At 40.9% G+C, this 21,698-nt stretch overlaps 1 protein-coding gene and 1 pseudogene across 1 annotated transcript in view; one reads left to right on the top strand and one right to left on the bottom strand.

Annotated features, from left to right (window-relative positions):
* Positions 1–2,062: 2,062 nt before the first annotated feature.
* Positions 2,063–5,275, bottom strand: LOC143658367 (mitochondrial outer membrane protein SLC25A46-like; annotated as a pseudogene).
* The window catches only part of SPINT2 (serine peptidase inhibitor, Kunitz type 2), a 33,425-nt gene continuing 16,629 nt past the window's right edge, over positions 4,903–21,698 (top strand). Inside the window, exon 1 of the mRNA XM_077132013.1 lies at positions 4,903–5,379. Within this exon, the coding sequence (XP_076988128.1) occupies positions 5,274–5,379 (106 nt within the window). The 5' untranslated portion in view covers positions 4,903–5,273. The remainder of the gene's footprint in view (positions 5,380–21,698) is intronic.

Here is a 21,698-nt window from a genome sequence, read left to right as displayed (position 1 = left end):
CATCCAAATGAGTTTAAATAAAAGATGATAAGGATAACTTGCTTTTTCCTTTATGTATATATAGTTCAGAGAACTAAATGTTAAGCGAAAACTGAAAGAAAATTAAAAATTGGAGCCATTATTTAATGACTATATGGAAAGCAAGAGATACAAATTCTCAGGTTAATTTTAATTTTGTCTCCTTTAAGACAAGTCATTCAGAAATGAAAGGCAAGGGAGGTTCCTTTTAGTACACAATTTGTAAATGTGGAAACAGTAATAGTCGCCCTGATTATTTTATATTCTATCTCTCTGAAGAGTGGTTCTAAAAATAACCTGATAGTCACATGACTAGCTAAGCAAATTGACTTTATAAACATCTGACAAATTTTAAATTGCTAGCACTGAAACACTGGGTTTGAATATTGATAAGTAGGCTATGTTCAATTTAAATCTTTTGGGTACCTTGGCTTTAATGTTTTATTCTTGGTGGTATTTAAGCAGAAAATACATGACTTCATTTTATGTAATAAGCTGACATAAGAGTAGAGAATCTGTAGGGATGAAGGAAATACCAAGTTATATGTGTGTATATATAAATGGCTTTATATAATACATACACAGCCATTAAAAATAGTTATTGATGGGCAATGCTATTTGCTACTCTTACGCTCCCTCTTACAAATTGTCAAATCTAATCCTTCCAGTTTTTTTCATTGACAATATAATTTGCTTAAAGATAAACTATGACCTTCTGATACTATACACTGTATTTAGGATGATATACTAATATCAGTCTAGAAGGTGTTATAATTATGTAACAAATATTCAGGTCAGATGGAACAGATTCAGCTCTATGCAAATTTTTTTTTGTGGGGAGAGAGATGCATGGGCGGGGAATTGAGCCCCGGTCTCCCGCATGGCAGGCGAGCATTCTACCATTGAATCACCTGTGCACAACAATATGTAACTTTTTTTGTTTGTTCGTTTGTTTTAATTTATTAATTAAAAAATTAAGAAATAAAATAACACATCAACATACATAATCAGTAATTCACAATATCATCACTTAGTTGCATATTCATCATTTCTTAGAACATTTGCATTAATTCAGAAAAAGAAATAAAAAGACAATAGAAAAAGAAATAAAACGAACACAGGAAAGAAAAAAAAAAAAAGATTATACCTACCATACCCCTTACCCCTCGCTTTCATTGATCACTAGCATTTCAAACTAAATTTATTTTAGCATTTGTTCCCCCTATTATTTATTTTTATTCCATATGTTCTACTCCTTTGTTGACAAGGTAGATAAAAGGAGCACCAGACACAAGGTTTTCACAATCACACAGTCACATTGTGACAGCTGTATCATTATTCAATCATCCTCAAGAAACATGGCTACTGGAACACAGCTCTACATTTTCAGGCAGTTTCCTCCAGCCTCTCCATTACATCTTGAATAACAAGATGATATCTACTTGATGCGTAAGAATAACCTCCAGGATAAGCTCTCGACTCCGTTTGGAATCTCTCAGCCATTGACACTTTGTCTCATTTCCCTCTTCCCCTTTTTGGTCGAGAAGGTTTTCTCAATCCCTTGATGCTAAATCTCAGCTCATTCTAGGGTTTTTCTCAATCCCTTGATGCTGAGTCTCAGCTCATTCCAGGATCTCTGTCCCACGTTGCCAGGAAGGTCCACACCCCTGGGAGTCATGTCCCACGAAGAGAAGGGTAGGGGGTGAGACTGCTCGTTGTGTTGGCTGGATGTTAACTGTGTTTTATATTTGATGATAAAGCTTTGCTTCTGCCGGGGATATTTTTCAGTTCAGCATGAGTGCTACACAAGTTAGAATTTAATTCATAAGTATTATTTTTGATGAGCTTTCAAATTTGTGATACTTTGATCCAAAATAAATATCCATGCCTTAAAAAAGAGTATTAATATAATCACCATGGGCTTTTTCTATCTGTTTTACTTGCCGATTCATTTTCTTTTAATATTTCACTTTTATCCTTCATGATTTCATAAAAAAGTACCTAGACTATGTCTCCTGGATAAACTAGTGATCAAACCTAGATCTCAAAAGCTATTTTGAAGAATGGTAGAGTAAATAATTTTGGTAATCTGTAAAACAGCTACATTCAATTTGTGTCCTGTATTATAATAGCACCTTTATAAAAACCAAGCACTCCTTCCCCCTGCCTGATTGTATTGATTCAGCCTCCCTCTTTCCCTCATACTGTGTATTAATTGAAAGCACTTCATAGCCCAGGTCTGTATTATCAATTATTGTGCGTGTTCCTTGAATGTGAAGGCAGTGCAAAACTGTTTCCAATGGGTAAAGGATAGCATCAGAGCAAAGCTGGCAGCAAAGTTAGCAATCAGCTCAGGAAATAAGCATCCAACATATTCTGCATTGGGGCTAGTGTTGTCAGCTAGGTAGCTATTGTAAGTTTTTTTCTATAGAATTAGGACAAACTTCTGAAAGATTGAGCTGATTATGTAATGCACAACTCCCTGCAGCACCATAGGGAAGATCAAGGAAAGAAGGAGAAGTAGTCATTTGCTATGAGGCACTCCTATGTTTATCACTCTTCAAATTCCTTCTTTAACACATTCCAAAATTCCAGTATTATCTCGAATTATCTCACTCTGTACTGCCCCAATCACGTTTGCTGAATACGAAGGCATTGCCACCATATAAATTGGGGATTTCAGTAGGTGTTCTATTTGTTTGGGATTCCTTTTGAGTGAAATCTCCCTTGGCAAAGCTACGCATTCACTGATCATTCCTTCTGCTCCAAGTGTAACTCTCTGGACAATAAACGTACTACATGTTCCTTTCCAAAGGGCTCTTGGTCCCTGAGTTTTGTTAAAGCTGTAATAATAGTGATGACTGTAAATGGAGTGAGATGGTAATTCTGGGCACAGTAAATAACCTGGCATTGGTGACGTAGAACAATGCAAGGATGGGCCAGTATATTGTTTATAAAGAGATTTGCAAGTCCAAAACCAAATCTAGCAAATCTATTCAACTGTTCTGTTTTTCTCAGCTTCAGGGATTCTTGAGGCACAGTTGCTCTCCCTAAGTCTGACCAAGTCTTCCATGGGTTCCTCCTGCACTCCTTCCTATGTGTTTATTTTTACAATAAGTTTATACAGTTTGGAATCACTACGGCTCGCATCAGGCAGTTTAAGTCTCCAATGAATCCACATATTCTTGTATTTAAACAGTAAATCAGGAATAAAAATGTAAGCACAGCAATCATAAAGATAAACCATTTTATCATTCTATGTGTTCCTTTGGAGTTTTGTGTGTAAAATTTACAATAAATACAGTGTGAACTGCAAGGTAAAAAATTTTTATTTGGTCAGTGCACTTTTTTGTAAATATTTTACAGATCTTGAGTAAGACTGAATTAAAATTGAAATTTATTTTCCATTATAATCTGTTTTTAAAACTAAAGACTGATGATCACATGATTAATATGGAAAAACTTTTTGAAGTAGAGGTGGGGGGTATTAAAAAATGATCCACTCTAGGTGTCAAATTTGCTAGTTGCACCACTGTTCCCACAATTATAAAGTAAGCTTCAACAAGGCAGAACTTTCCTTTATTCACTGTTATATCTCCTCTAGCATCTAGCACAATTCTTGGCACACAGTGGATGCTCAATAAATATGTACTGAATGAGTGAATGATGAGATTTGTGGCTCCTCTTACAGCCTCACCTCTTATCACAAGCCTCTCTCTCTTCATTCTCAACCCAGGGCTTGAGTAGGGTATGGTAGGTAGGAATGGGGAATTCAAGTTCTGGGAGAGACCTGTGACCTTCTACTTGACTCTGCATCCTGAGTCCCAGGATTACTGCACAATTAAAGAAGATGACTGGCATAAAACTTCACTTCTTTAAGGTAAACATGATTTCGGTAACCCCTTTAAGGCTCTTCACAGATATTATTATATCAGGAGGGGGGCTCCAAATGGGAGAGTGCCCTGAACTCCTGGGACACATCGATGTCTTTCCTGTATCAGGACCTTTGCATTTGCTGTTCCTGATGCTTGGAATGTTTGTCCTTCTGCACCTCTCATCCTTCAGGGTTCAGTATTAAAGTCAGCTCCTCAATGAGTCCCTTCTTCATTCCTGGCTCAAATGGTCTCCGCTGTTTTGTTTTTTTTTTTTTTTTTTCATCCCAGCACCCAATTCATTTCCCTTTGGCACTTCAAGTGTTTTCAATCATAATATATAATTATCCTTTTGGCTGTCCTTTACTCCTATGCCTGTCCCACTCCATCCCTCTTTCCAGACTCAATTCATAAACCCCCTCTTCCAGGAAGCTCTCCCTGACCCCAAGCTGGGTAGGTGCCTCCTCTGGGCCCCGACAGAGCCCTGAGCTTCTTTCTCCCTTTCAGGCACGCTCACTCTACCTATGCTCGCCCATCACAGCTCTGACCACTCCGGACTATCCGTGTCTGGTGAAGTATTTTTCTCAATCTCTGGACAGCGGAGGCAGTGCCAGGGCTGTTTTGTTCTTTCATGGGGCTCTCACCTCCTCAGAGCCCCTCTGAGGAAGAGGAAGGGGCCCTCTGAAGAGAGAGGAAGCCCTCTCTCAGTCTGAATGAGGCATTTGTCTAGGTTCTCATAGTGCCCTAATCTTCCATCCTTCCATCCCTTTATAAATCTGCCGGTGTTTCCCCTATTACCGAGGTCCAGCCCCAGCGCTCAGTTAGCGGGCGCCTCCTTGCGGGCTTTGGATCTAGCCGGACCGAGCCAACGCAAGCCTCGCCCACTCCTTTCCACCCACCCATTCCCCTCAACGCCCCCAGCGCCAGCGGGCGAGCCCAGGTGCGCTGCGAAGGGGGGGCGTGGCCGCTCAGGTGCCTGCCTTCCGCGCCTGCGCGCCCCACGCCCCGCCTCGCCAGGTGCGCCCCGCCCCCTCCCTGGCCGGCCACCTTCGGTAGCTGCTGGGAAGTGTCCGCCATAGGCTTCGGCGTCCACCGAAAGTTTGGAGGTTTGGCGAGGTGCTGAAGGGTGGGAGGGTCGCCGCCTGTCGCTGGGGGCAAGAAGGCACGGCGCGCGGAAGGCAGAGGTAGAGGTGGAGGCCCGCGAGGGGGACTCCCGGGGACGTCGACGCTAGCGCCAGCGCGGCACCTCGCGACCCTTTCGCAGCTCCCGCCGCATCACGAGGCCTCCACCGCGCGTGCGCGGGAAGGGGCTGTCCCCACCTGGTGTCGAGACCCCAACGGCCCGGGGTCGAGGGCTCGCACGGCAACCGGGCGGAGCCGGGCATGGCGCAGCCGAGTGGGCCGAGGCGGTGCCGGGCGCTCCTGGCACTGCTGGGGTCGCTGCTCCTCTCTGGGACTGAGGCGGCCGACGGAGAACGCGACATCCACGGTGAGGGCCTGGGTGGGTCTGCTGGGAGGGAGGGATGGCGAGGACTCGAAGACGGGGTGTAAGCGGGGAGGGGCTGGAGTCGTGGAAATTGGGATCTTTGGGGCCCTGGGCAAGGTCTAGGTGGGGAGAATAGGCTGGTGCGGAGGCTGGGGGAGACTTGGTGACCCTCAGGGAGTGGGTGATGGAGCCTTGAGAAAAGGTTTAGGAGCCTTTGAGAGTGAGGGTGCGTGAAGGAGCGAGGGTTATAAAAGTATCCAAGGCCCAGGGAAGGGCAGACCTGAGAGAGTCGGTTTGGGGCGGGGGGTGCGTTGGATTATGTGACCTGGTGGCAGTTTGGGCCTCAGAAACGAAGCCCTTACCCGCACCTTTTTGGGTGGTGGACAACCGCTCCCGGAGAAATCTTTCTGGTTTAGTCATAATAGATGCCCAAGGAGAAAGGGGTTGGCCCCAGGAAGGAGAAGCAAGGAAGAAAAAGTGGGGGAGAGAGGAGGGCTTTGCCAAGGTGAGGGGTTGGCATAAGAGTGTGTTGGATTTTATGAAGCTAGCATTTGATTAACGGATTGGACCTTAGAAATGAGCTTGGTAGTGGATAAGGTTTAATTTAAATCTCTACACTCTGAAGAAATCTGGTCTGACGGTTCTTTTTTTTTTTCCTCACATGGGCAGGCACTGGGAATCGAACCCAGGTCTCGCACATGGCAGGCAAGAACTCTGCCTGCTGAGCCACCATGGGCTGCCCTGAAAGTTCTTTTTGAGCAAGTGTTTTTGTAACCCTAACTGCATCAGACAAGCAGAAATGGGTTTTGAAAAAAGCTCTCTTGAGAGAATTCATTGATTTGTCACAATTTATTCAGCTTCAGCTATGTGTCAGGGATTGTGCACGCACTGGTGATACAGTTGTGCATCCAACAAGCCAGGTCCCTGCACTCACAAAGCTTATATTCTAGTAGAAGAGACAGTAAGTAGATATCTAAACAAAGTGCACTTACACAGTATGAAGTTACTAAGGAGTAAAAAGAGAGTGAAGTACGTGAACAGGGTTACACAAAAACTGATCTGAGGCTAGTTTAGCTCGGGTGGTCAAGGAAGGTTGCCTTTAGGAGGGTGACATCAGAGCTCTAACATGAAGAATGAGGAGGCTGCAGCTGCACAAAGACCCTGAGGAAGGATGTCCAGTTGGAGGTAAGGGAGAACAGAGGCATTAGGCAGGAACAACTTGATGCATTCAAGGAAAAGACGTAGAACCAAACATAAAGCCTGCTGGAGCAAGGGGCAGAATTGCAGGAGGTGGCAGAAGTAGGCAGGAGCAGGCTGGCCTGGGACTTTATGGGCCAGCCTATTGTGAGAGCGAGAGAGAAAGCAGGAAGTATGTGAGCCAAGTTATCAGCTGTGGTGACTTCACAAGACTGGTTACTTTCCTTTTGCGTGAGGCTGTAAGGAAAAAAAAAAAAGAGCCAATGGAAAGAAGCCCATGGGGACTGGCTCAATTGTTTAAAGAGTCAGGAATCAGTAACAAAATTTAGTCTGAACCCAAATTTTTGAGCCCTTCTGAACTTTTTCAGAGGAAATATTATCTTAGGGATGTACCCTCCGGTTACCTGACCTGTTAATCAACATTGGATTTCAGGCTGACACTTGTTTCTGAGTTCATTTGTGGGATTTAATTCTTGAAACAACCTAGTTGCACAGTCAAGTTCCATGCCTTCTCTGAGTTCACACGACAAATAGAAATTGACTAAGCCAGTTGTGACTGTGGAGGTCTTCTCTGCTTCTGGCCTCTGAGGCAGCTGGCTGGACCTACTGACCTTTCACAAGTTCTGGGGTTGGGCTGGGTAAACTAAAGCCCTCACTTATCTGAAGTGCTGTTTGTTTGAAAGCTTTGAACAGCTTAATCTGAAGTAGGAGGCAGTTTTAAGTATCTATTTTTTCTCTTCTGATTGCTTCAGCTTTTTCAGGAAGCAGGGCCATTTACTAAGAGTTTGATGTTTCTTCAGCCACATGCAGCTGTATAGATGCTGCCAGGTGGTTATGGTGGGGACAGGAAAGTGGGTAGAGACTGTATGTAAGAGATTATGATGGTTCATCATGAATTTAGTCTGTGTGAAGACATGAAGGGGGTAAGGGACAGTGGAAAGGTGCTGGGTCCAAAGAGGTTCTGGAGGGAATAAACTAGAGAGTGGTTGATGGGGGCATAGTAAGAGCATGAAGTAGAGATTCTGAGGAGGCTGCAGCTATGGAGACAAGGTCTAGGTGTGACCTGGGAGGGAGGGCTTGGGAAGAGGACAGGATCACCAGAGGAGAGGAGGTCTAGGAGCCCAGAGGCCCGGGAGGTTGACGAGTCTTCTACTTGTATACAGAAACAGTCAAGGATAAGGGGAAGTAGTGGGAGGACTGGGAGCCAAGTGTGTGGAGAAGGAAGGTGCAGTGATGGGTCATTGGGTAGTGCGCAGGGTAGGGTGATGAAGGGTCTACTGTCATGACGTGAGATCCACAACTAAGGGTTCAGGGAAGGTGGAGGAAGAATGGTCTGGACGTAGCATCAAGAAGCAAAGAAATCTACCCTTGCTTAAAGGGCTTCAGGAGAAAGAAGGTCCTTAAGGGCAGAGCTGGGTTCAGGTTAGAGCCAGAAGGCAGAGAGAATGCTCAGAGACAATGTTGAGGAAAGATGTTCTGAAGATAGGTCCTGAGTTCCAGATGCCCCAGAAGTTGGGGGAGAAAAGATGGGGATGAACTAGAATGTACAGAAGCATGTGGGGATGAGGACAGCTCAAGAATCTGGGGCTTCTGGTGGTGATTGATGTAAGCAGGTGGTGAGGAGCACGAGATTAGCCCAGGTGGTCACAAGGTAGACGGACAGTTTGATGAGACTGAGTGGGAGTCAGGTGGGAAGAACTGTGATGGATGTGCCCAACACTTAGAGACTTGGCAAAAAGTGTTCTAACTCTTCCCTGATGAATCCCCGAGTGATTTGATCTGTGAGGGGAAAAGTATTTGCAAAGTCCCCTTTGAGGAATGGTGAGAACGGGGGAAAATTTAACCTCTCCAAGTTGAATTCTTGATATTCTCACAAGCAGTGTGGACAACCAAAGCTATAGACTGAGCCCCCAGTCTTGGGGTTTGTTCATATGAAACGTAACCCCACAAAGGATAGGTCAAGCCTACTTAAAATTTAGGCCTAAGAGTCACCCACAAGAGAGCCTCTCTTGTTGCTCAGATGTGGCCTCTCTCTCCAGCCAACACAACAAGCAAACTCACCACCCTCCCCTGTCTACGTGGGACATGACTCCCAGGGGTGTGGACCTTCCTGGCAACGTGGGACAGAAATCCTAGAATGAGCTGAGACTCAGCATCAAGGGATTGAGAAAACCTTCTCGACCAAAAGGGGAAATAGTGAAATGAGACAAAGTGTCAATGGCTGAGAGATTCCAAACAGAGTTGAGAGGTTATCCTGGAGGTTATTCTTATGCATTAAGTAGATATCACCTTGTTAGTCAAGATGTAGTGGAGAGGCTGGAGGGAACTGCCTGAAAATGTAGAGCCGTGTTCCAGTAGCCATGTTTTTTGATGATGATTGTATAATGATATAGCTTTCACAGTGTGACTGTGATTGTGAAAACCTGTGTCTGACGTTCCTTTTATCCACCTTGTCAACAGACGAGTAGAACATATGGAACAAAAATAAATAATAGGGGGAACAAATGTTAAAATAAATTTAGTTTGAAATGCTAGTGATCAATGAAAGGTAGGGGTAAGGGGTATGGTATGTATAAACTTTTTTTTTCTGTTCTCGTTTTATTTCTTTTTCTGCTGTCTTTTTATTTCTTTTTCTGAATTGATGCAAATGTTCTAAGAAATTATCATGGTGATGAATATGCAACTCTGTGATGATATTGTGAATTACTGATTATATATGTAGAACGGAATGATCAAAATAGGAATGTTTGCATTTATTTGGTGTTTTTTTGTATTTAAAAAAATAAAAAGAAAAAAAATTTAATTCATCTAAAAAAAAAACTAACTCCAAACCTCTCTGCAAATGGAGGGTAGGGGAAAGTTGATCTTGCTCAGGGAGAGCTCCAGTCTGCCAATGGAAAACATGCAGAGATGATACACCAGTGTCCATCAGAAGTCCTCACAGGCTTTATTTGACTTGTATAGTTTCTAGAATTGGGAATTTATGTAAAAACTAGGATTTGGATTGAAAAACCTGAAGGTCTGGCAGTGCCAGGCCTGTGTTCCTATACTGCATGGAGCTGGGTGTCTCTTTTGGACAGGATGTGTTCTCTACAGTTGACCCCAGTCCCCACACTCTAATTTACTCACTTAGCCTGCCTCACTCATCTCAGTTACCTGACTGTCCTCTGTACCTGGAGGCATTTGAGTTATGATCCCACTTTAAGATTATGGTCCATTTAGTTAAAAAACGTAGATAATACACGACTGCTCTATAAATTATACAGCACACTGTGTGTGCACGCGCATGTGTTTTATTGCTGTTGGGGGGAAAACCCTTATCAGGTGGCCACAAATATGCATGATTTTTTATCTCTTCACCAGATGAAAAGTCCTGGTAGTTGGCAGGCCCTGAAATATGTCATTTTGATCAATGGATGGGCCAGCTAATATATTTTCTCTTCACAAGAGAACCTCTAGAATTCCCTTGACAGTGGTTAGTTAAGTGTAATTCCTGCTGAGCCTGTGTGAAAAGCAGGTAGCGCCTGCCAATAACTTTATTCCCAGCCTTGGGCCTCAAAACGCGTGTTGTTACTTGACTCATGGTCTTCTGTTGACCGTTCTGGGGAATTTCCACTGAGACAAGCACAGCAGTGTTCATTTGAGAGCCTCAACTCGATTTTAAAGTGATCTTCAGTTTCCATTAACCTACTGGGTTAGTTAACAGTTTACCTAGAAATTTGATTAAAAGAGTAAACTTTTCCCCAAATGTCCACAAAGCATATTATAGTTGCCACATTCCTTCCCTTCCACCTCATCCCCATGGATAGATGTGAACCTGATGGTCAAAGATAAATTCAGTAAGATAGAAGTTAAGAGCTAAAATGCAGCTGGTGTCGGTGACCAGGTGGGGTTCTCCAAAGTAGTGTCTTACATTATTCTTAGCCTTTACAGAAGGGTGCTTGTTATATTTGAAGGCTAGGCAGTTTGGTACCAGGACAGTTTAATTTATTCAACTGATACTTATTGAGCACCTGCAAAGTGCCCAGCACTGTCTTAGGCCCTGGAAATAGAGCACTAAACAAAACAGCCCCCACCCATGGTGGTTGTATCACGAGGGGAAGAGGACAGCACAAGAACCAGATGATAGGTACATAATATATTTCTGATGACGAGTGCTATGAAGAAAAATCAGGCAAAGTTTGGTGTGCTTGGTACTGAAAACGTGGACTTTGAGACTCTTCAGTGACAGTCCCCAAAGAACGTTGAGGTCCTTGCATTTCGGTTCACTGAGGGGAAGTGGCAGACAGGTTCCTTAACCCTGGTCAGCATTTGGGAACTCAGTTCAGCTTGTGAAGGAAAAAGCGAACTTCTCCTCTGTTCCCACCATGCCGTTTCCACCCCACCCCACCTCTACTTCTTTCTCATTTTACCTAAATCCTGAGCCATTTGCAGCATGCAGGCTTGTCTTAAACCAGTTGCCAAGCAGCAGGCCTCTGCTACTCATGTCCTGTGGCTGACGGGACACCACAGGCAGCATGAGGAAGTCTGTGGTTCATGTGAAAGTAAGAGAGCCCTGCAGGTGTCACACAGAAATGACTCCATGCACTCCAAGAGGCTGTGGCCCCCTGGGCACATGACTAATGCAGAATTCACAGGTGACCCTAGGAGCAGTGGAGTATGGACTATGAATGCCATTGTACTAGCTGGGTGAAAAATGTCACTGCATGTGTTATTTCTCATAAGATCCTTCTAAAGACTTCCTGGAAGGAATGCCTGAACAGGGGTACCACAACTCAGGAACTTTGGTGTTTATTTGAAGGACATTCTTCATAACCGGGAGGCCATTTTAGAAATGAGGGCAAGAACTTGAGATGTCTCAGTGATTCTTACCTGTGTCCTGACTTCATCTGAAGACCCTAAATTCACATGAAGTATTTTACATGTGTGTGTGTCTAAAGACTTGCCCGTGTTCCAAATGAGAACAATAATTGTTTTTTGGGGGAGGTGAAAATAGATTAGATATTACAGTGGTTCATGATCTTTCAAAGGGCCATAGTACATAAATAGATAGTGTATCTGTGATATTAAAATTGCATGGGGAAAAAAAAATTGCATGGGGAGGGTGAGCCATGGTGGCTCAGCAGGCAGAGTTCTCGCGTGCCATGCCGGAGACCTGGGTTCGATTCCTGGTCCCTACCCATGCAAAAAAAAAAAGAAAAATTGCGTGGTGAGTGATTAGAAAAACACTGTCTAAAAAGGGTTCTTAGAGGGTAATATTGTTTGAAAAAAAAAAGGTTGAGAAACACCACCCTTTGGAGAGGGTCCTTTAGCTTTCATCAGTTTCTGAAAATGGTCCATGATTTTTAAAAGGTTAACAGACCTTGAATGTGAATTAACAGCGGACAGTTCCATAAAAGACTTTGAAACTGTTTATTGACCTCAAAATTATTCAGGATGGGCTGTCGAGATTCTAGGTCAAAGTAGGATTTATAGTTCCCTTTTTTTTTTTAATTAATTACGGAAAAAAAGAAATTAACCCAACATTTAGAAATCATACCATTCTACATATGCAATCAATAATTCTTAACATCTTCACATAGATGCATGATCATCGTATAGTTCCCATTTTAATGAGGATTATGAAGTACCAGTAGGTTGGACTAGTGGTTTGGTCATTGTGCTGATAGTTTTATGAAATGTAAACTTCTGAGTAGAATAGTTTATATCTAAAATTCCAAAGTTTTATGAGTCTTATAATTTAAGTTGGATTTGTCATCAAAAACATTCTTTTCTGATAAATAGCTGGAAGTTTAAAATAAGTTTCCATATTATTTGTCCTAATAATGACAACTTCCAGATACCCAAACCCAGGGTAGATGGGTAGTCAGTGGCTTTCTGTTCAGGAAACAGAAGCTCTCAAATATGTAGAACTTATACTGCTGACCCAAATAGGTGGAGCACCTTGAAATAAGACTGAATATAAGATAAATATCAATTTTGAGATTTTGTGTGGTAGAATTAAAACAGACTTTAGTATCTCCCTGGCATTCAGTACCTCCCACTCACACAAGACAAGATTATCTCATTCCTTAGGGAAAAGATTCTCAAAATCCAAATGGGTTACTAAAACATAGTTTTTCTTATTTTATCCATTCCCACCCTCAGGCTTTCAGTCTCTCTACTCTTGTCATCTTCCTGACAATAAAGTGTTGCAGGACTTTGAGCTGTGTGGTAGTTAACCATTGTCTTACTCTGAGTGAAGAGAAGGAATTCTGTCACTTCAGACATTGGAAACTGTTGCACAGCAGAAAAATAATAGGCAGGGGAAGTTGAAACTTAAATTGTTTTACTTAGGCTGGAAAAGTTTTGGCAATGCCTGGTGGTGATGGTAGCACAACAGTGTGAACATAACAGCACTGAACTATATATTTGAATTTGACTAAAAGGAGAAATTTTAGGTTGTATATATGTTACTAGAATAAAAAATTTAAAACAAAACAAAACATAGGACTGTACTACACAAACAGGGAATCCTAATGTATACCATAGACTGTGGTTAATAATACAGTTGTGATATTGTTTCATCAGTTGTAAGAAAGATACCACCCTAATGCAAGGTGTTAATAATGGTGGGGGTGGGAAGAACCTATTATGAAAGCTCTTTCTGCATAATTTTGTTTGAGGACAAAGACCATGGATTCTTTTGCCTTACACACTCAACCAATTCCTGAGACACAGGTTTCAAAGAGAGAGTTTGTTACTAGAGGCGTGTTAGGAAAGCAGATGGCCTGGTAGCCCCAAATCTGTCTCATCTGAACTGTAGTAATTTGGATAGTTTTATTAGAGAAAAGATGGGCAGGGTTTAGGATAATGAGCACAGTGGCCCCAGATGATGTAATTAGAGGTAATCTGATTATTGAGCATGCAAATTGATTGCGTCCTTAGTCACTGAATGTGTGAAAGAAAATGGCGGAATGAGGAAAGGTGACTTGTAGGTTAAAGTCAAAGCTACTTCCCATGTCCAGTGGGCCCACTTTGGTTAGATCTAGTCGCGGTCATCAAGATAACTTTAGATTTGGGGTGGATTAGTACTGGACTGACACAAGACCCTTCATTAATAAACTCTAGGGGCTGTCTTTAGCGATTACAAGACTCTAAAGTTGAAAAACTGGATAACTGGGTACAAATGAAGGTTAGTCACAAGGTTTTTACAATCACAGGAGCAGAAGATAAGGGCCTATGCAACCATTATCAGAGATCAAAGCAGCTATATTACAATGTAGAAATTTCAGAAATTTCCCTGTCTACCAATTACCAGAAAGCATAAAGGAATATCTATATAATGATTCAATAATCAGAATCATTCCTTAAATACTTATTTCTTGTTTATAATTTTTTAAATTTATTTATTAATTAAAAAAATTTAACAGCAAATGAAAAAAACATTAACATGATCATTCCGTTCTACATATATAATCAGTAATTCACGATATCATCACATAGTTGCATATTCATCATTTCTTAGAACATTTGCATCAATTAAGAAAAAGAAAGAAAAAGACAACAGAAAAAGAAATGAAATGAAAACAGAAAAAAAAAGTTTATATATACCATACCCCTTACCCCACCTTTCATTGATCACTAGCATTTCAAACTAAATTTATTTTAACATTTGTTCCCCCTATTATTTATTTTTGTTCCATATGTTCTACTCGTCTGTTGACAAGGTAAATAAAAGGAGCGTCAGACACAAGGTTTTCACAATCACACAGTCACATTGTGAAAGCTATATCATTATTCAATCATCATCAAGAAACATAGCTACTGGAACACAGCTCTACATTTTCAGGCAGTTCCCTCCAGCCTCTCCATTACATCTTGAATAACAAGGTGATATCTACTTAATGCATAAGAATAACCTCCAGGATAACCTCACCACTCGGTTTGGAATCTCTCAGCCATTGACACTTTGCCTCATTTCACTATTCCCCCTTTTGGTCGAGAAGGTTTTCTCAATCCCTTGATGCTGAGTCTCAGCTCATTCTAGGATTTCTGTCCCATGTTGCTAGGAAGGTCCACACCCCTGGGAGTCACGTCCCACGTAGACGGGGAAGGGTGGTGAGTTTGCTTGTTGTGTTGGCTGGAGAGAGAGGCCACATCTGAGCAACAAAAGAGGCTCTCTTGGGGGTGACTCTTAGGCCTAAATTTTAAATAAGCTTGACCTATCCTTTGTGGGGGTAAATTTCATATGAATAAACCCCAAGACTGGGGGCTCAGCCTATAGCTTTGGTTGTCCACACTGCTTGTGAGAATATCCTCTTGTTTATAATTTTTCTGTAAAACTTACAAATTCTTTTATTTAAAAAAAAAAATTAGGCAACTATTCAGCAGTCTAAAGGAAAGCCTGGTATTTTGATTCCTTCAGCTCTGTTCAGATTGTCAACTTCTCTCTCACCTCTAAGAGTAGTGATTAGTAACTCAGTTTTATACCTCAGAGAATGTATAAAAAAAGCTTCCCTCTGAAAAAGTGAGTACTGTTATTATTATTTGTTTCTTTAGATTGTTTTGTCCTCAGTCTGAAACTGGGTTAAATCATTTAGACTTGAGAAATTGCAAAGTCTTTTGATTCTTTTCCAAATTGAAGTGCCTTGGTGATTGACAATTGAAGAATGATTTACAATTCCTGGAGAAAGGAAAAAACAAAGGGGAGGGAGTGATGGTTGAGTTGTTTTGATGACCTATTTGATTGAGATTGTTTTTAGGTTTGCTACATCCTCTATATCCTGTCAGTCACCATATTCACTTGGGATTTCCTGGTGGACTATGCCATCTTTCTCTGTCTTCATTCCCATGGTACCTTAGTCCATGTCTTCATAAAAATAAGACTACACAAATTCAATATTTTTGTGCCAGATATTGTTGTAAACACTTATAATGACTTAAAAACTCCTTTACAACAATCTTCTTTGATACTTTGTGTCAAAGAAAAACCTCCCATTTTAATTGCTTTTTTAATGTGTTTTTTTATTGTGAAATATATATACATAAAAGCAATACATTTCCAAATGCATTTTAGCAAGTAGTTACAGAACAGATTTTAAAGTTTGATATGGGTTACAGTTCCACAATTTTTTGTTTTTTTCTTCTAGCTGCTCCAAGGCACTAGAGACCAAAAGAAATATCAATATAATATTTCAGCAGTCATACTCGTTTGTTAAATCCTATCTTCTCTGTTATACTCCTCCTCTTTTTTTTTCTTTTTTTGTGAAAAATAGCATATATACAAAAAAGCAATAAATTTCAAAGTACATCACAACAATTAGTTGTACAACAGATTTCAGAGTTTGGTATGGGTTACAGTTCCACAATTTTAGGTTTTTGGTACTAGCTGCTCTACAGTACTAGAGACTAAAAGAAATATCAATATAATGATTCTCCCACTCTTTAGGGGTATTTGGGCTATGCCCATTCTAGCCTTTTCATGTTGAAAGGGGCTGTTGATAATGTGGGATAGGGGATGGAACTTGTTGATGTTCTTTTCCCCCTTTTGGGCAGGAGGCATTGTTGATCCCATGGTGCCAGGGCCAGGCTCATCCCTGGGAGTCATCAGGGATGACTCTCAGCCACCAGAGAGACTTTCACCACCTGGATGTCATGTCCTACGTAATGGGGAGGGCAGTGGTTTCACTTGCAGAGTTGGGGTTAGAGAAAGAGAGGCCACATCTGAGCAACTAAAGAGGTCCTCCAGAGGTGACTTTTGGGCATACCTATAGGTGGGCTAAGCTTCTCTGCTACATACCTAAGCGTCACAAGAGCAAGCCTCAAGATCAAGGGCTCGGCTTATTGATTTGGGTGTCCTTAATGTTTGACACAGTATCCAGGATTTCCATGGTAGTAAAGTTTAATAGTTCCATATTTTTCCTCCCATCCCTCAAGGGACTTGGGCAATACTTTTTGATTATCTGCTTAATATATTATTCGAGTTGCTTTTAAGAAATGAATCTGTACAAGCCCCCCAGATTTATCTTGATTGGCCCTGAAGAGAAAAGGCAGACTGAGTCTTCATGTTTTCTTACTAGTGAATTCAAGTTACAATGAGTGAATTCTGCTTCCCAGACAAGCAGTTGTCAGTATAAGCTCAAGACTAATGGTGCATTTCCACAAAAGAAAACGTTAAGTCTGAGGATCTAAAAGGGTGCTTTTTTGCTAACAAACTTGCCAAAGAAAACACTCTTATGCCAACTAGAGCCAGAACAAGTATAAATCCTACACTGAAAGGCCTTCATTTCAACTTGGGTTGAGTTATATTTATAATGTCCTAAGTATAGTTTTTGTGCTAATTACCAACCTTTTACCCAACCTGAAGACCTGTGACAGTGCCACAATCAGTGCTTCACCTTATCTCCTAAGCATCCCAAAATCACCTTGATTTTTTTTTTTAAACAGCTACCCTAAATCAGAGAATTGGGGCTTGCTGAATCAGATAGGGACTTTATACTTTTTGTTGCATGTATTATTTTTCCCATGTTATGAGGAAATAAGCATGGGGCAGTTAGGAAACCTATCCTGTGGTGCCACAGCTAGAAAGAGGCAGCCAGGGATTGTGTCCCTGTTTTGTACCTTGTGTGGCTTACAAACCCTTTGAATTTAGGGTTTGATTGTAATCTGCCAAATGTAATTTTTTTCCTATCCAAAGGGGTCTTACAGCTCCAGCTGAGTCTTAACCACTGGAGAGCAAGGACCACATGCCCTATGCAGTGCTTTCTGTTTAGGCTCATTCAGCCCAGTTTACCCTGGACAGTTATAATTATAGTTTATACTAAATGTCCCAGGGTATCTAATAAATAACAGTACACCCTTTTATTTTCAAAAGTATCTTGGTCTGGATGATAAGTTATATGGTCACCCTACTTATGTATGATATTGTAAAGACATTTGAAACATCTACCATTCACACAGTACAGCTTCTGACACCAACTGCAAATACCTTAATTCAATTTTTACTCTACCTAGAATTAGGCCACTCTCCATAGGTTCAGAGCTATACTCAGGGGTCCAGGCCATTCACACTTCTTACCAACTAACTACAAACTTGGGGATTCCCACCACACCTTTGGGTTCTCTAATTCATTGGAACAACTTACAGTACTCACTGAAAGTGCTATACTTAGGATTATAGTTCTCCTGCCGTAAAAGGATACAAATAAGTCAGAAGACATGCAGAGGGCGAGGTCTGGGAGGGTCTCAAATGCAAGTTTCCATGTCCTCTCCACATGGAGTTAAAATATGTTATCCTCCTGGCACAGAGTTGTCTCTTCTCCATTGTGGAAGCTCTGCACAACTGGAGCTTTGAGTATCCTGCATTTATACGGGATTCTATTATGTAGGCACAATTGATGGAGTCATTTTCTATGTGGTTGAATGCAGTCTGCAGCCCCCATCCCCACTATTCCCAGAGGTGGGGGAGGTGGGCTGATGTGATGTGGCTCAAAGCCCCAACTCCCTAATCACACATTTGGTCTTTCTGGTGTGGCCATCCCCTATCCTAAAGCTGCAGGTTTGTAAAAAGTTCTCAGGTGTCTGAAAAGTTTAAGCAAACAGAAAGGACCATAATCCACTGTTGACCTTTAAAAACAAAGTAATGTATTCACATGGTTAGAATACTCAACTGTCGTAAAATATACAGAAAGAAAAAGAACAAACTGTATGTGAGCCCCCCTCCCTCCTCTAATCCCTTTCTCTAAGGATAGCAACTCATACATGTGTCTAAATTAAACGTTTAAAAAAGTCATAATACATAAACCATTCTTTTGCTTTTTCAAACCCTCTTAAATCTTAGACATTTTTCTGTACCAGCACATACACCTTTGCCTGTTTCTAGCATCTCCTGAGTATATCCTTATGTGGGTGTCTCCAAAGCTATTTAATCAGCCCAAAAAAAGACATCCAACTACTATAGGTCTCTGACCACCCAGCCCCTCGGGGAGGAGGTGATAGATGCCTTGTTCTTTCAGTTGCTTGAATTGAATGACTCTTCAGAGCTTGCTATGCTTTTTGATCCTGAGGAGTAGCCTGTAGCCTATCCTCCTTTTCTGTGTAAAATGTGATTTTCAAATGTCTGAAGATTATTATTGTAAACAGTTTCTTTTGGGCTGTTGCCCTTAGAATTCTAAGAGGCTCTAATGAAAAAGTAGTTGCTTTTATTACAGTGTTTTTGGCAAAGGATAAACTGGAGAAATGCATGGTCAGTGTTGTTATAAGGAATGTGAACCCTGGGACCCTGTGTGACTGAGTTTAACCACAGTGTAAGATCACTGAGTTCTGGGATTGGTGGTGGGAAATCTGAACAGTGTTTTTGTAAACATTCTCTAAAGAAGGGGTGGGCAAACTGCAGCCATGGCATCTCCTGCTTTGGTATAGCTTGTGCAGTTAAGATGGTTTTGACATTTTTTAATGATTGGAAAAAATCAAAAGATTAGTATTTTTTGATGTGAAAATTAATTTAATTGTGAAATTAAATTATTGTCCATAAATAAAGTTTTCTGCTTATCCATTTACATTTTGTCTGTGGCTGTTCTCACGTTACAGTGGCAGAGTAGTTGCAAAAGCTGTGGGACTCAACAAAGATGAAAATAAATGCAGTTCCTGCTTTGCACATTGCATGCATGATTTTAGTTATCATAGTTTTGTTAAATAACTCCAGTCCCCCAAAAACAGGGTTTCCAGTTACTACAGTATATTAACTGGTAATTGGGTAAAATACAAGTTTCTGTTGCCTATGCTTCAGTCTGCAAATCACTATGTAAAATACAGACACACACCTGTCACGACACTCATTTCAGAGACTGATGGTGATTGGCCACCATGCTCTGTTCATACTGGCAGCAAAGTGTGTAGTTGTATTGCTTCCTTGTTTCCCAATGATAAGCCCATGTGACATTTTACAAAAATGAATTATTGAGAGAGGAAATTGGCCAACAAAGATAAAAGTGCAGCAAAGGAACAAAAGTGGTAACACTGGAAATGAAATTCCAGTAGAGCATTAATGGAGTTAAAGAAGAAACCTGACCACGAGGAAAGTGGTTGTTTGATAAAAAGGATGATATCCCAGAGGAAATGATACTGTCAAAAGCTTCCCCATTAAAGTAACTCTCAGAACTGTTTCGTGACACTAAAAGAGTAAAGGATAAAATGTTGGAAGCTAATCCAAACCTAGAAAGGAGTATCACAATCTGAGAAGGCATAGAAGATATGCTCTTGCATATTTTAAGTTCTAAGATGGGAAGAAGACCACAAGTAGTGTTCAAACTGCTCATAATAATTTTTTTTTTTTACGAAGAAGTGAAACATTTCAATTCTCAGTGTTTCTAATGGCTTAATTTATGGTGTCCTGAATAAATATTGCTTTACTATTTTTTCCATTTCTGCAGACATTTATAACTTGCAACGAAAATTTTAAATATTTTGACAAAAATTTCTAAAGGTCGTAGAACATGCATAGTTTTTCCTAGTGATGGTAAGATTACTTTGCCAGGTCCCACACTATCATGCAAAACAAATACTGCCTGTGTTTACTATATGGCAGAAGATGTTTGCAGACCCCTGCTCTAAACAAAACCGATGAGAAAGAGGAAGAGAAGGACCATTTAATGCTTCAGGCTCGTTAGTATTTTTACATTATGCATGTAGTGAGGCAAAAAGTCAGAGTTCTTCACTTTATAGCACCCATGGGAGTAAGAAGTGTGTTTTTAACAAGGATTAGAATCCTAGGAAAGTTCTTTTTACTTGTTTAGAAGTAAACTTATTCTTAATGGGTATAAAAACAAGTATAAAGAAAGAAAACACCACATTCAAGGTGGTAGTCACTTCCAGGGAGAAAGAGCAGGTAGGATTTAGGCAAGGGGTGTATGAAGGGTTTCAGCGCTATGAATAATGTTCTGGTCTTTTAAAATGTTAGAATTTGTTAAAGCTTAGTAGGTTTACCAGTGCTGTGGTATTTGCTATACTTTTAGTACTTTTATTTGAAATATTCCATTAAAGTAAGTTTATTTTGCAAAGCAGTCATAACTGCAATTGTGTATTTTTTGAAGTATGGTTAGATACTGTCTTCTTAAGCCTGTAAAATCACATTAGTTTGATAGTGCCTGGGAGCATGAAGTTCCTATAGTGTTCTTATTAGAAGCTGACTCCATACAGTGAAGCTGTGGGAGCCACTGGCTGGTTGTCTTTGTTAAAGCTCTGGTGACTTCAGAACCAGAGGAACCTGTTTTCCATGATGTCATCCACAAAGACCTGTTTGTCTTGCAACTTTGTTCAAGCTGCCAGGCCTCTCTCTCTCTAAGTCTACTCGGCAGGTGAACTCACTGCCCTCCCCCTACATGAGAAATGACTCCCTGGGGTTTAAATCTCCCTGGCAAGGTGGGACCTGAATCCTGGGGATGAGCTGGAACCCGGCTTCTTGGAATTGAGAAAGTTTCTTGACCAAAAGGAGGAAGAGAGAAATGAGACAAAATAAAGTGTCGGTGACTGAGAGATTTCAGTCAAGAGGTTATCCTGGAAGTTATTCTTATGCATTATATAGATACCCTTTTTTAGTTTTTGGTATATTGGATTGGTTAGAAGGAAGTACATAGAACTGTTGAACTGTGTTCCAGTAGCCTTGATGCTCGAAGAGAACTGTGTAACTGTATAGCTTTTACACTGTGAACATGTGCTTGTGAAAACCTATGTCTGATACTTCTTTTTTTCCAGTGTGTGGACAGATGAGTAAAAAAAAAGGATAAAAATTAAAAAAAAAAAAATAGGGAGAAAGGGTAAAAAATTGAGTAGATTGAAATACTGGTGGTCAGTGAGAGGGAAGGGTAAGGGGTATGGGATGTATGAGGTTTTTTTCTTTTTATTTCTTTTTCTGAAATGATGCAGATGTTCTAAAAATTATCATGGTGATGAATACATAGCTATATATTGTGAGCCATTGAGTATACAATATAGTTGGGCTATATGTGTGTGAAGATTTCTCAATAAAAAAAAAACAGATTTTTAAATGCCTGCCAGGATTTTGTAACTGAGGTTCATGTTTCTGTTACATGTAATTTTAACCATTTGTGTTGCACTTCCAAGAGAGTGTTACTGTTTCCTAAAGG

The sequence above is a fragment of the Tamandua tetradactyla genome, chromosome 16 (assembly GCF_023851605.1).
Source record: "Tamandua tetradactyla isolate mTamTet1 chromosome 16, mTamTet1.pri, whole genome shotgun sequence".
Lineage (NCBI taxonomy): Eukaryota > Metazoa > Chordata > Mammalia > Pilosa > Myrmecophagidae > Tamandua > Tamandua tetradactyla.
The sequence above is the reverse complement of the archived record's forward strand: the minus strand, read 5'-3'. Positions and strand labels throughout refer to the sequence as shown.